At 45.0% G+C, this 14,989-nt stretch overlaps 1 protein-coding gene across 15 annotated transcripts in view; it reads right to left on the bottom strand.

Annotated features, from left to right (window-relative positions):
• Nucleotides 1-14,989, bottom strand: part of LOC100979108 (protocadherin gamma-C3) — a 191,335-nt gene that overhangs the window by 101,448 nt on the left and 74,898 nt on the right. The window contains exon 1 of one of the 15 annotated variants that reach the window (XM_014345029.4): nucleotides 10,738-13,370. The exons of 12 other annotated variants lie outside the window; for them this stretch is intronic. In XM_014345029.4, the coding sequence (XP_014200515.3) occupies nucleotides 10,738-13,134 (2,397 nt within the window). In that variant the 5' untranslated portion in view covers nucleotides 13,135-13,370. Of the gene's footprint in view, nucleotides 1-619; nucleotides 5,299-5,873; nucleotides 13,371-14,989 lie in introns of those variants that run through there. 2 more of the 15 variants (XM_014345023.4, XM_014345027.5) reach the window with 2 other exon arrangements.

The raw sequence follows: 14,989 nt of genomic DNA, 5'->3' as shown, positions 1-14,989 counted from the left end.
AAATTCACTAAGTCTTCGCAAATTTGAATAGATAGGTTACTTGTTTGTTTTCTTAGATGCCAAGACCACTGCTTCTGTTCGATAGTCAGAACTTGACAAAATATTGTGGCTCACGCCTGTAATCCCAGCACTTTGAGAGGCCAAGGTGGGAGGATCACGAGGACAGGAGTTTCTGAACAGCCTGGTCGACATAGTGAAACCCCATGTCTACTAAAAATACAAAAAATTTAGCTGTGGTGAGGGGCACCAGTAATCCCAGCTACTTGGGAGGCTGAGGCAGGAGAATCGCTTGAACCCAGAAGGCGGAGGTTGCAGTGAGCAGAGATCACGCCACTGCACTCCAGCCTAGGCAACAGTGCGAGACTCCATCTCAAAAAAAAAAAAGAAAAAGACAAAGACAAAATATCTTCAGTCTGGTGACATTATTTTACAAAAAGATAGAGCAACTTATGAACCAAATACATAGTGAAAACTATAATTGAAAAAACATTGAGAAAATATTGTAAAAAGCTATGGATTTTAAACATATGATTCTAGATATGAAAATAAAGTAGTATGCCTAAAATATGAGAAACTAGTAGACTATTAGATAAATCACACACAAAAAAGAGAAACTCACCGAAGTTAGAGTCTCAGGATGTGAAGTCAAATCCTCCCCACCATGAGGTGGAATTAAGGCTCCAGGAGAAACACTGCAAACCATGTCTTCATTGGAATGTAGGGGCACACTGCATTTTAGGAAATTAAACTCTTTTGTACCCGTATGTGCAATGCACAGATTATAAGAATAAGGCAAAGTCCCCTCACTGTAGTTGGGGGGAACTACAGGTCCAGACTTGACACAGAGACCAGGATGGAAGCAGTCCCAAGTAGTAGGGCTGAGAGAGCGTCGCAGGCGCAAGGCAATGGCCAGAATCACGGCGAGGAGGAAGAGCACTGAGATTAAGGCCAAGGCCACCACCAGGTAAAACTGCAGTTCAGCCTGGGGGTCAGAGAGTACAGGGCGGTCGCTGAGGTCTGGCAGTATCTCTTGCAAGTTGTCTGCGAAGACCAGATGCAGCGTGGCGGTGGCAGAGAGTGGCGGCTGTCCACCGTCACGCACAGCGACCAGCAGGCGCTGGCGGGCTGCGTCCCTGTCGCCTAAGGCTCGAGCCGTGCGCACCTCCCCAGTGCGCAGCCCCAGGCTGAAGAGTCCGGGCTCACTGGCCTGCAGCACGTGGTAGGACAGCCAGGCGTTGTGTCCCGAGTCGGCGTCCACCGCTACCACCTTAGTCACTAGGTAGCCGGGCTCTGCAGAGCGAGGCACCATATCGAAGAACGCGGAGCCGTCAGGACCCAGGGCTGGGTACAGCACCCGCGGTGCGTTGTCATTGCGGTCTCCCACCAACACGCGCAGGCTCACGTTGGCGCTGAGCGTGGGCGAGCCGTGGTCGCGGGCCTGCAGCGTGAGCGCGAAGGCGCGCAGCTGCTCGTGATCAAAGGCGCGCTGCGCGAACACCACCCCGCTCTGCGCGCTCACTGACACGTATGACGACACCGCCAGGGGCTCTAGGTCACTCGCCACTATAGAGTAGGAGATGTGGCCATTGAGCCCCAAATCCGGGTCAGAGGCGCTCACTTGCGCAATGGAGGCTCCTGGCGGGTTGTTCTCGGCCACGTGGACCACGTAGGACGTCTGGTCGAAAACTGGGGCGTTGTCGTTGATGTCAGCGACATACAAGGTGATGCTTCTACTGGAAGAAAGGGGCGGCTTGCCCCTGTCAGTGGCTACGATGGTGACATTGTATTCTGGTGTCTGCTCTCGGTCCAGGGCTCCATCTGTCACCAGTTTGTAGTAGTGATTGGAAGAAGAATAAATCTTGAATGGAATGTCTGTTTCTATATTACACCTGACTTCTCCATTTCCTCCGAAATCCAGATCCCGTGTTTTGAAGAGGGCAACAACCATTCCTGGAGGTGAATTCTCCAAAATCTGATCAGAGAGAGAAGTGATGATTATTTCTGGGCTGTTGTCGTTTTCATCCAGGATTTCTATGATTACTTTACACTGGGTAGAGAGACCACCTCCGTCCTTCGCTTCCACTTCCATGGTGTACCTTTCTACATCTTCAAAATCAAATGACTGGTTATTCTTAATCATACCTGTTTTCTCATCCAATGAGAACATGTGTTTTGTGCTCTGGGCAGTGCTTCGGAAGTAGTAGTTTATCTCAGCATTGACCCCCTCATCCTGGTCAGTGGCTGTCACTTGCAACACAGGGGACCCAGGGGGCAGATTTTCACTAAGACTAATTCTATATTCGTCTCTGCTGAAAACCGGGGGGTTATCATTGGTATCCTTGACAGAAATTTCTATGTGAGCGGTGGCACTTCTTGGTGGGTCCCCTCCGTCCAAGGCAGTCAATATCAAGCTATGAGATCTCTGTTCTTCCCGGTCTAGGAGTTTCTCCAGAGATAACTCTGGGTATTTGCCACCGTCGGAATTAACTCTAACCATTAATGAAAAATAAGGATTAGAGTTTATCTTATAATCTTTAATTGAGTTTATGTTTATATCAGGATCCGTGGCAGGGTCAAGCGATAGTCGTGTACCAGCGGATGCAGATTCGAAAATTTCTAAATGTATTTCCTTTTTATCAAATTGAGGGGCGTGGTCATTAACATCCTCAATCACCACAATGACATGAAAAATATTTAAAGGATTTTCCACCACAGCTTCCAATTGCAACTCACATCTTCTTCTCTCTTTGCATATTTGCTCACGGTCTATTCGGTTCTTCACAAGTAAGTCCCCGCTCTCCGCGTCTACGCTGAAGTGCAGCTTCTCCGCGCTCACTCGCAGCTTGCGAGCCGACACATCCAGGACACTGAGCCCTAGATCCTTAGCGAGGTTCCCCACCACCGAGCCCTTGGCCAGCTCCTCCGGAATCGAGTAGCGGATCGGCTCACACAGGGTGGGGCAGAAGAAAGGCAGCAGCAAAGGAAATAGCACCTGCCGCGGGCCGGCCCGGCGCCTCTGCGCGCAGCTCCCTCCCATCGTTCGCTCGGGTTCTCGCTGGGTCCCCGCTTTTCCAGTTGGAGAAAGTGCACTCTACCGCGCCAAAAGAGCATTCGGCCCAGACAGGAGGAGTCCCGGGTCTCGGAGCTAGCGATCCGCTGTACTGGGCAAGGTCTGCGCAGCCGGGAGCCTCTGTGTGGGAGCTGGTTTTCTTCTTTCTGTTGTTGGCTGCGCAGGGAATCCCAGGCCAGAGGCTGACGGATCCCCGGCGTCAGCGCTTGCTCTGCACTGGCCGACAGCGGCGCCCAGAGGCTCCGTGCGGGACAGCAGCCCGGTTTTTCATTTTGAATTCGGTCTCCGAAATGTATATATTCTTCGAAAATGCAGGTGTACATTCCCCTCAAATTTTGCTCTCACCATAATATTATAGTAGATATTTCTATGCTTTGTGTTTTAAATAAATCTATTATGCACAATTTCAAACTTATACAACAGTAGGGAGTATATATAGTGAACCTTCACATAGCCATCACCCCACCTTCAACAATGATCACCACAAAGCCAATCTTTGTTTAATATATACTGCGCTCCCCCATTATTTTTAAGTAATACGAGATATAGAATGTCAACCAATGCTTCTTTTTAAGATGAGACATTAAGGTCAAGAATTTTATCTTTCAGCTTATGTTCTACAATCTGTTACCAATGCACAATAAGTTAAGTCCTACATAGCCTAAGAAAAACAGAAATAAAGATTTTCCATACTCCATTCAGTCATCTGTCTGGTGAGCCTCGTGTTCTGGTTTTAAGGGCAAGAGACATTTTTGTGGTATCGAATAGTAACTACCTACCATGACATACAAGCCTTCATGGATATCTGTTATATTTTCCCCAAATTAACACACATTTCAATATTTATAAATACTAAGTATGAAGGCCACTCCTCAGAACAGAAATTGTAACAATTTTCTTGTTGCATGGTTAAAAATATGAGCCTGAAGTATGCTTTATTTTTTTTGCTACCCGCTTAAGGGGGAAAACGTGTTTGAAATAATTAAAATGTCTGTATGTCATAAAGGATTCCCAGACACTTTAGCTTTTTTTCTTAAAAATAAAGCAACTGAAACCCAAATAATTACAAACAAATAAAACAATTCTTCATTTCCACAGAAATGCCAGCAGTCATCAGTGTATCTATGGATCACATGTTTAGCATAGAATTTTGAGTCAACTTCAAAGCTTATTTTCAAATGTCTTGTGAAATGTTATTTACTATTTGAAACAACACTATGTTTAAAATAACATTAAATAATACATTATTCTCTTCCTTATAGCTAAAAACAGTAAAATAGTTTTAGAATCTTCCCAGCAGTTCCTGAGAATATTTTCTTAAATTATATCTGATATGCAAGTTCATTTCTAGACTCAAAAGTTGGAGAATTGAGCCAGAAATAATATATGTGAGAGAAATATTTTTAATTCCTTGTTTTGTCATTTCACAGTGTCCAGTCTTAGAAACTTCTCTTGAGCAAGCATATACTATAGAAAAGAAGAATGTCCTACTATTCTCCATAATTTAACATTAAAGCATTAGGAAATTGAGACCTTTGAAGATATGAGAATAAAAGATGTGACAACTTTCACCATTAAAGGGAAAAAATTGGTTTACTAGGGTTTGGAAGTGGATAACTAAAGTTTGAATCTTCGTCAGAAAATATCTGTAAACACAAACAGACTTTACACACTTGTGATCTGAAAAATATAACCTCAAAGAGGTGTTTTCCTGTCATAGAAATGGAAGAATAGAAGCAATAAATCTGGGCTTTCAGCTGTTTCTCTAAGAAGAATACATTTACCTTTTTATCAGTTTACCCTTACAAACATAGTATGACCTGAATAAATGATCGTAGGAGTAAGAATTTGCTGGGTGAGGTGGTTCACACCTCACCCAGTGCTTTGGGAAACTGAAGCAGGAAGATCGTTTGAGACCAGTCTGGGCAACATAGCTTGCTAGCCCTCCCACCTCAGTCCTAGCTACTGTGAAGGCTGAGGTGGGAGGATTGCATAAGCGAAGGAGGTTGAGACTGCAGTAAGCTTTACTCACACCACTGCATTCCACCCTGGACAACAGAATGACACCCCCATCTCTTAAAAAAAAAAAAGGAGTAAGACTTTTATGATATGAGTCCACTGCAACCAATGAAGCAACCCTACCCAAAAAGCCCACGTCAATGCAGGCTGAGAGCTACCCCATGAAGTATGGTTTATGTTGACAGCAGGTTAATTATGAGAACATGAAAGTTATATCAGCAAATATAACTAATAAATGCCTCCTTTCAGTGTTGGAGCAACAATTAGGCCCAGTGAAAAGTGATGAGAAACACACTAATATCAACTTATACTACCTTAAGTACAGACAGTTAAAGAGAAAGCTAACTATAATAGAAAGTTAAGGGCCAGGCGCAGTGGCTCACGCCTGTAATCCCAGTGCTTTGGGAGGCTGAGGTGGGTGGATCACTTGAGGTTAGGAATTCAAGACCAGCCTGGCCAACATGGTGACACCCCGTCTCTACTAAAAACACACAAAAAATTAGCCGGGCGTGGTGGCACGTGCCTGTAGTCCCAGTTATTCTACTTGGGAGGCCTGTAGTCCCAGCTACTCTACTCTAGTCCCAGCTACTCTACTCTAGTCCCAGCTACTCTACTTGGGAGGCTGAGGCAGGAGAATCGCTTGAACTTGGGAGGCGGAGGTTGCAATAAGCCGAGATCACACCACTGCATTCCAGCCTGGGTAACAGAGTAAGACTCTGTCTCAAAAACAAAACAAAACAAAAAACAAAAAAAGAAAAGAAAGAAAGAAAAAAAATGAACTCACCGGAACCAAAGGGGTGTCTTCTATAGGAAACTTGGAATCAACAGAGACGCACAAAGGCTCATTTTTCTCACAGCTCTGCTGGCTGATGAGTGTGTCTGCATAGTTGGGCTGGGGGAAGATCAGGTGACTCTTCCTTGAGTCAGCGGTGAGGGAGAACTCCTGAGAATAGGTCTGTAGGAAAGCTCGAACCCCATCTACACCCACAAAGTGTGAGGTGGGCACACCAGCCAACCCATCACTGGTAGCCCGCAGCAGATGCGAGGAGTGCCAGTGCCTCAGCCTGAGGGCCAGCAGCGTGATAACGAAGGTGAGGAAGACACAGGAGACGACTGCCACAGCCACAACGAGGTAGAGGGTAAGGTCTGAGGCCTCCAGGTCTGCAGGGATCTGAAGACTGCCCAGGTCAGCCAGGATGTCTGGGATGCTGTCAGCTATGGCTACTGTGAGCGTGACAGTGGCCGAGAGAGGGGGCTGGCCATGGTCCTGTACAGCCACCACAAGGCTCTGTTTGAGCGCATCTCTATCTAGCAGGGCCCGAGCTGTGCGCACTTCACCTGTGTGCAGCCCCACCGAGAAGAGCCCTGGCTCACTGGTCTTGAATAGGCGGTAGGAGAGCCAAGCATTCTGGCCTGAGTCTCTGTCCACTGCCACCACCTTGGTCACCAGGTAGCCAGGCTCTGCAGAGCGGGGTGCCAGCTCCACACCAGTAGAACCATCAGTGGGGAGGGCAGGGTACAGGATTTCCGGGGCATTGTCATTCTGGTCCAAAACAAACAGTCTCAATGACACATTGCTGCTAAGTGGTGGGCTTCCACTGTCACTTGCCGTCACCTGCATTTGCAAATCTCTAAACTGCTCATAGTCAAAGGAGCACAGAGCATACAGCACGCCAGTGTCCGAGTTAATAGAGACATAGGTGGAGAGAGGAGACCCTTGGATGGTATCCTCTGCCAAGGAGTAAATAACTCTAGAATTCTCATTGCTATCAGGGTCATAGGCAATCACGGAGAAGATGGAAGTACCTCTGGCGTTGTTTTCCGGGAGGTAGACTGAGTAGGAGGCTTGAGAGAAAGCAGGTGGATTATCATTGATGTCGGTCACTTGCAGGGTGATGTGAATTTCTGTGGACAGGGGCGGAGTTCCTCTGTCTGTTGCAGTCACCGTGATATTATATTCTGAGGCTTTTTCTCGGTCAAGAATTTGAGCCGTCAACAATCTGTAATAATCTTCTTCTGAATTTTCTAATTTAAAAGATAGATTCTCCTGGATAGAACAGACAACTTGACCATTCTTCCCAGAGTCTCGGTCATGAGCATTGAAAAGAAGAATTACTGTTCCCTGAGGTGCATCTTCTCTCACTGGGCTAAACAGAGATGTAATGGTCACTTCAGGTCTATTGTCATTTACATCTTCCACCGAAATGAGCACTTTTGTCCACCCTTTCAATCCCCCACCATCTTCAGCTTGTATTTCCATTTCATAAAATGAACATTCTTCATAATCTAGACTTTTTGCTGTTGATATTTCCCCAGTATTTTCATTAAGCTGGAATAGCTGAGATTGTTTTTCATTAATTTTCCAGAATTTGTATGCCACTTTTCCGTTGATTCCCTCATCCAGGTCGCTGGCTGTTGCAGTAAGCAGCCAGGTGCCTGGGGGCACGTTCTCAAGGACTTTAACTCGGTAAATCCGTTGAGCAAAAACCGGGACATTATCATTTGTATCCAACACTGTCACATGGATGCGCACTGTGCTGGAGCGACGCGGCTCGCCGCCATCCGAGGCCGTGAGGACCAGGTGGTGGGCAGTTGCCTCCTCCCTGTCCAGGGCGCGCTCCAGCACCAGCTCTGGGTTTATGGCTCCATTGTCTCCAGTCTGCACGTTCAGGGAGAAGTGGTGATTGGGGCTGAGCTGGTAGCTCTGGAGGGAGTTCACGCCAACATCCGGATCAATAGCTTCTGGAAGTGGATAACGTGCTCCAGGAACCGCGATTTCGTTAATTTTTACTTCCAGACTTTCGGCCTGGAACTTTGGGGCGCTGTCGTTAATATCAGTTACTTCTATTTCTATTCCGTACAGTTTCACTCTGTCTTCAACCAGGACTTTAAAGTTCACCAGACACCGCGGGCTCTGAGCACAGAGCTCCTCCCGGTCTATCCTACCCGCGGTGACCAAGGTGCCGCTGCGCGGGTTCAGAGAGAAAAGCTGCGTCCTACCTCTAGAGACGATGCGGACTCGGCGCTCCGCCAGCTCCCGGGGCTCCAGAGCCAGGTCCTTGGAGATGTTGCCCACAATATAGCCCTTTTCTGTCTCTTCAGGCACTGAGTAGCGAATCTGACTGGCCCTGGCCTCCCATAGCATCCCCAGGAGCGAGCATAGCAGGACTAATCTTCCGCGGAGCTGGCATTTGGTTGGAGCTGCCATTGCTGCCTCGCTTTGGAATTTTCTCAAAAGGCTCTCTGTGCGCGCTGCTTCATCAGGTTCTTTCTTCCACCCTGCAAAGTATGGTGATCTTTTCCTTAGGAGAAAGAGGCTGAGTTTTGCTGCAGCCTGGGAGCAGGTTTGTGGTATCTGCCGGGTTTTGTGTAGTCGCAGAACTGGAAATCCGGATGGAGTCCTGATTTTCGCTTAGAGTTGATCAACAGCGGCGCTCAGAGTCCTAAGCCGTTACTACACCCACTGATGTGTAACATTATATCAGATGGCTGATAAAGAAAACGCTACTCTCTTCTAATTATGATTTTAGATTTCTCCAATTGTTTCTTGCATTTGTATTTAAAAAGCAATCTATTTTTTAGATATCTGAGTTGTAAATAAAGTGGAATAAAATTTCTGTAAGTGTATTATAAAATCACAAACCATTGCTTAATATTAATTTATTCTTATTCTTGGTAGAACTTTGCACTCTTGTTTCTAGATATGTAAACTATTATAATTTCCTTTTTATGATGCTTCAATTTTTTCTGTATATCTTAACAATTTTCTGAAGTAATTTTTATGTGCAATCTTGTTTGGAAGTACAGTCATTTTTAATTTTTATACCTATATATTTGTAAATGTAAAATATATAATTGTATTAATACATATATAAGGATAGATTATCCACTTTGAAATTATTTTCTGGGGTTAATTTATTTTGATGATAAAATTCCTGGAAAAACATTTATTTTAAATTTTTGTATTATAAAAGTAATATTAATTCAGCAACAGTTACAGATGTTCTCGCCTAATATTGCTAAATATTAACAGGATTAAAGTTGGAAATTTTCACATTTTTGTAATTGCTTAAACTTTTCTGCTATTTCAAAAAATGCTTAGTTTTTTAATGTGAATATGTAATGCATGCACAGACTGTGTTTCAATGATTCAAATGCATATACACTGAAAAGCAAGTTTCTATTTTAATCCTTCATCAATAAATTATGCAATTTTAAAGTGGTCTTAAACATTATTCTAAGCATCACTTAAACTTATATAATAATTTGGGAAAAAGAACACAAAATATACAACAAAGAAAACTACTGAAAGGTTAAAAGTAAGTGGTATTGTAAGAAATCTCAGCACTTTGTAAGGAACCCATTTACTGAATCACATACTAAGGGAAACCAAGCAAAAGACTTATACCATGTAATGGGAGCTTTGTATGTACACAAGACTAGTAGTTTTTGTCTTAAAAATGGAATAATCCTGTATTCACCTTCCGTCCTACAAGGATGTTGAGAAAACATCCAGTCATTTATATTTAAAGCTCCAAACGATAAGACAAATCCGGTGTCTTTTTCCCCTTCTTCAAGAATATATGTCAGGATTCCGAGCAAGAGAAATTCAGGCAATAGCATTTCCTTTTTTTGTAAGTTTCTTCTGGTAATTATATAGAGGTGGAAAAGGATTTTGCATCCAAGAAAACCTGGATAAACTTAGAAAATTATTTGGATGATTTGGACCTTCTAAGTTCAGTGAATCAGTCTCTCTCTTTCTCTCTCATACACATAACATGTAGTATTTTTCTTCTTCTTCCTCTCCTTTTCCTTCTTCTTCCTTTTTTTTGAGATGGAGTTTTGCTCTTGTTGCCCAGGCTGGAATGCAATGGAGTGATCTCGGCTCACCGCAACCTCCACCTGCCAGGTTTAAGCAATTCTCCTGTCTTAGCCTCCTGAGTAGCTGGGATTACAGGCGCCCGCCACCACACCCAGCTAATTTTTGTATTTTTAGTAGAGACGGGTTTTCACCATATTGCCCAGGCTGGTCTTGAACTCCTGACCATGTGATCCAACCGCCTCGGCCTCCCAAAGTGCTGGGATTACAGGCATGAGCCACTGCACCCAGCCAACATATAGTATTTTTAATAAAATTTTAGGAGATTCAAAAAATCATAAATCCATTAGGTAGGAATAAGAAAGTATATATGAGGAACATAAGAAAGAGATGAAAACTACCAGTGAAATCAGTGAAGAAAGACATCTACTAGCAGTTTCTTTGCTTTAAAAGATGAATTAAATGATTACATACATTAAATTTAATGGTTTATCTACATATAATAAAATATAAACATGTTAAAGAATGAGACAACGAATAGGTAAATTCATTAGCTTTGAGAAAGAGGACAAAAAACCGCACCAAATGTTTTTGCTAGATAGGAAGCTAAGAGCAAACTCTCACTACTTTGTAAATCTATAAGGCTACTTCTTTTATGCGACATAAAAACTCACAATTTACTGCTCCTCTTAAAGAATGGTAGGACAGCTTTCTGAGCAGCTCTGATTTCCCTAAGACAACTCATTGGACTTGAAAATGTACGGTAGTTTCATGTAAATACAGAAAATTGGGTGGGTAATGAAAAAGAATAGACATAAATGAAACTCACCAACTCAGGATGGGAAGTCGACTCGCTGGAATTACAAAGTGGAAATAAGGCCCCAGATGAATCACCACAAAGTATGTCTTGTTCTGAACTCAATTGCTCACTACATTTTAGGAAATTAAACTCCGTCTTTCCTGTATGTGCAACACATAGGTTGTAGGAATAAGGCAAAGTCCCCTCACTGTAGTTGGGGGGAACCACAGGTCCAGACTTGACACAGAGACCAGGTTGGAAGCAGCTCCAGGCGGCAGGGCTGGAGGAGCGTCGCAGGCGCAAGGCAATGGCCAGAATCACGGCCAGGAGGAAGAGCACTGAGATCAAGGCCAAGGCCACCACCAGGTAAAACTGCAGCTCAGCCTGGGGGTCAGAGGGTACAGGGCGGTCAGTGATATCCGGCAGCACCTCCTGCAAGCTGTCAGCAAAGACCAAGTGCAGCGTGGCGGTGGCGGAGAGTGGCGGCTGTCCACCATCACGCACAGCAACCAGCAGGCGCTGGCGGGCCGCGTCCCTGTCGCCCAAGGCACGCGCTGTGCGCACCTCTCCTGTGCGCAGCCCCAGGCTGAAGAGCCCGGGCTCGCTAGCGTGCAGCACGTGGTAGGACAGCCAGGCGTTGTGTCCTGAGTCTGCGTCCACGGCCACTACCTTGGTCACCAGGTAGCCGGGCTCTGCAGCGCGCGGCACCATATCGAAGAGCGCAGAGCCGTCGGGACCCAGCGCGGGGTACAGCACCCGCGGTGCGTTGTCGTTTCGGTCGCCCACCAACACGCGCAGGCTCACGTTTGCGCTGAGCGCAGGCGAGCCCTGGTCGCGGGCCTGTAGTGTGAGTTCGAAGGTGCGCAGCTGCTCGTAGTCAAAGGCGCGCTGCGCGAACACCACCCCACTTTGCGCGCTCATGGACACGTAAGAGGCCAGTGCCAGAGGCTCTAGGTCGCTGGCCATGATGGAGTAGGAGACTTGGCCGTTCAACCCCAAGTCCAGGTCCGAGGCGCAGACTTGCGCGATGGAGGCCCCAGGAGGGTTGTTTTCGGGTACACTGACTAAGTAGGACGCCTGGTGGAAAACCGGAGCGTTATCGTTGACGTCTCTGATATGTAGGATGACGCTTATGCTGGAGGAGAGGGGCGGCTTGCCCCTGTCTGTGGCTGTGATGGTGACATTGTACTCCGGGGTTTGCTCTCGGTCTAGGGTTCCATCTGTTACCAACTTATACGAATTTTTGGATGAAGAGATAATCTTAAAAGGGACTTCGCCTTGTAATTGACAATTAACCTCCCCATTTTCCCCAGAATCTTGGTCATGTATTTTGATCAAAGCAATTAGTGTTCCAGGCACCGCGTTTTCCAGAATCATTTCAAGTAGAGAATGGAATGTAACTTCTGGGCTATTGTCATTTTCATCTTGAATATTAATTTCAACTGTACATTGTGCAACCAGTCCACCACCATCCCTCCCTTCTACAACCATTGAATATTCCTTGGTTTCTTCAAAATCCAGTTTCTTTTGAGTGGTAATTTCTCCGCTCTTTGAATTCAGACTAAAGATTTGCCCGGTTCTGTAGAAGGAATAAGTAATTTCTGAGTTGATGCCCTCGTCTTGGTCAGTGGCTGACACTTGCAGCACAGTGGTGCCTGGTGGCACGTTTTCCCGAAGGCTGACTCTGTACACATCCCGGTTGAATACCGGGGGATTATCATTGGCGTCGGTTACCTGGATCTGGAGCTCAGTGGTGCCGCTTAGGGGTGGATTTCCACCGTCCAAGGCAGTCAGGACTAAACGATGGTAACTCTGTTGTTCCCGGTCTAAGGTTTTCTCCAGTGCCAGTTCCGGGTATTTACTACCATCCTGTTTCTCCTTAATTATTAATGAGAAACTTGGGTTAAGAGAGAGTTTATACTTCTGTAGAGAGTTTAAGCCAATATCTGCATCTTCTGCTACTTCTAATATAAATCGTGTGCCAGGCTGTGCAGACTCACTTATTTGCAGCTCAAAGGAATTTTGCGTGAATTTTGGCGTGTGGTCATTAATGTCCTCGATCTCCACATTCACGTGATAAAAGTTCAGTGGATTTTCAGCAACAGCCTCAAATTCCAGAGCACAAGCTGGCTTCTTCCCGCATATCTCCTCCCTGTCTAGCCTGCTGCTCACAAGCAACTCCCCGCTCTCTGCGCTCACGGTGAAGTAAGGCTTCTCCGAACTGACGCGCAGTTTTCGAGTCGGTAACTCCTGGACGCTGAACCCCAGGTCCGTGGCGAGGTTCCCCACTACGGAGCCCTTGGGCATTTCCTCGGGAATCCTGTAGCGGATCTGCTCACAGAGCGCCGGGCAGAACAAAGACAGCAGGAAGAGAAAGAGCACTGGCAGCCTCTCAGCCCGGCCCAGCTCCCCGGTGCCTCTCCCCATCCCTCTTGCTCTCCTCAGCTTGCTCACCAGCCTGGAGACGCCGGGTTACAAATAACCTCTGTATTGTAGATTTTTGGATCTCCGAACGGGCTTTAGTTCCAGTTCCAGTTTAGGAAAAAATTCTTCTTTTTCCGAGGAGGAAGCGGTGTAAAGGCTGGCGCTGGGGAGTCTGAGCTGGGGCTGCCCTGGAAAGCGCGCTGCGGCTGCGCGAGGAGATCTGGAGCGCCAAGCTCTCCACTTTGGCCAACAGCGGCGCCCAGAGTCAGCACTAGGAAACTACAGCCTCTGCTGCTTCAAGTTAACCAGTGCAGTAATTGTTTTTGTGTGCCTAACTTAACAAGCCAAGTTTTTACGTTCATATACTTAACAAAAAATTATAACACCTTCTTTAGGGTATCTTTCTCTGCTTTCCAAATTGTTAGAAATATCACGTTGGGTTTTTATACAAACCTGCATACATTGGTCCATTCTTTCACCATTCTGCAAACATACCTTGAACTCTTAGCTAGAACTAAGTATTGCCCTTGTCACTGGCAATATAATAATTAATATGATACAGTTCTTGCTCTCAGAGGCTTCATACTATACTGATTTCAAAAATTCATTTTTTATTAGCTATGGAAACAATTTTATCATTCTTCTGTTCATTTCTATGATTTCCAACTCCCCAATATTTCTAGTGTTTTATATTACACATATTAGGGAAATCTATACTATTTAAAACTATATTGTAAAGTTGTGGCAATTTTATACCAATCCCCAAACATCTCCTCTTCCTGACTATATTAACATTCTTTATAAAAATAATTTTTCTTTACTCTTCTACTTCAGGAAATATTCATTCAAGTATACTGCCCATATGATGTAGCTAAGAAATGATATACCCTACTACATTGCTCTTCTTCATATCTCAAAATACTTGTCTTATGTCATATCTTTTACAGTACATAAATTCATTCTTAAGAGTTATTGGGGAAATGCTTATCTATTCTGCAATACAAGGTACAAAGGGATATTCTAGTGGATTGCATTATTATCCTATCTATGTACCATCACTGTAGTGAAGAAATGACTTTGGAATTGGATAAATGAAGCTCATAAGTTCATTTACATAAATTTGTGGACATTGGTCAACCTTCTTTAGTCCATTTGTCAGATTAATAAAAACAACTAGCCAACATTTTTAGGGAGAGTAAGGATTTTCTTTCCTACCAGGGAAACTTTCATCCCAGTTTTTAAAATTGCAAAGTGCCAATAATATGTTGTCCTCTCAAATGTGCATCCAAATGGTACACAAACTATGAAGTTAACTCCCACTCCACTGAATATGCACCATACAGTAGAACACTACACAATCCTTAGGAAATGTCCTTTTCATTAATAACAAACATTTATTGGGTCATCTACTTCTACCTTACAACAATCAATTCAGGGATTAGCTTTATTCAAATGCTACAAGAAGGTATGCAGGAATACAGTAATGGATAGCCTATACCGAGTTTTTACTATTAATATTAGTTTTTTTTTTTGAGACGGAGTCTCACCCTGTTGCCCAGGCTGGAGTGCAGTGACAGGATCAAGGCTCACTGCAACCTCCACCTCCCGGGTTCAAGCGATTCTTCTGCCTCAGCCTCCTGAGTAGCTGGGACCACAGGCGCGTGCCACCATGCCTGGCTAATTTTTGTAGTTTTCAGTAGAGACGGGGTTTCACCATGTTTGCCAGGCTGATCTTGAACTCTTGACCTCAGGTGATCCACCCACCTCAGTCTCCCAAAGTGCTGGGATTACAGGCGTGAGCCACCGCACCCGGCCTAATAATAGTTTTTTTAGAGACAGGGTCTAGTTCTGCCACCTA

The sequence above is a fragment of the Pan paniscus genome, chromosome 4 (assembly GCF_029289425.2).
Source record: "Pan paniscus chromosome 4, NHGRI_mPanPan1-v2.0_pri, whole genome shotgun sequence".
Taxonomy (NCBI): Eukaryota; Metazoa; Chordata; class Mammalia; order Primates; family Hominidae; genus Pan; species Pan paniscus.
This window is presented reverse-complemented; position numbering and strand designations above follow the sequence as displayed.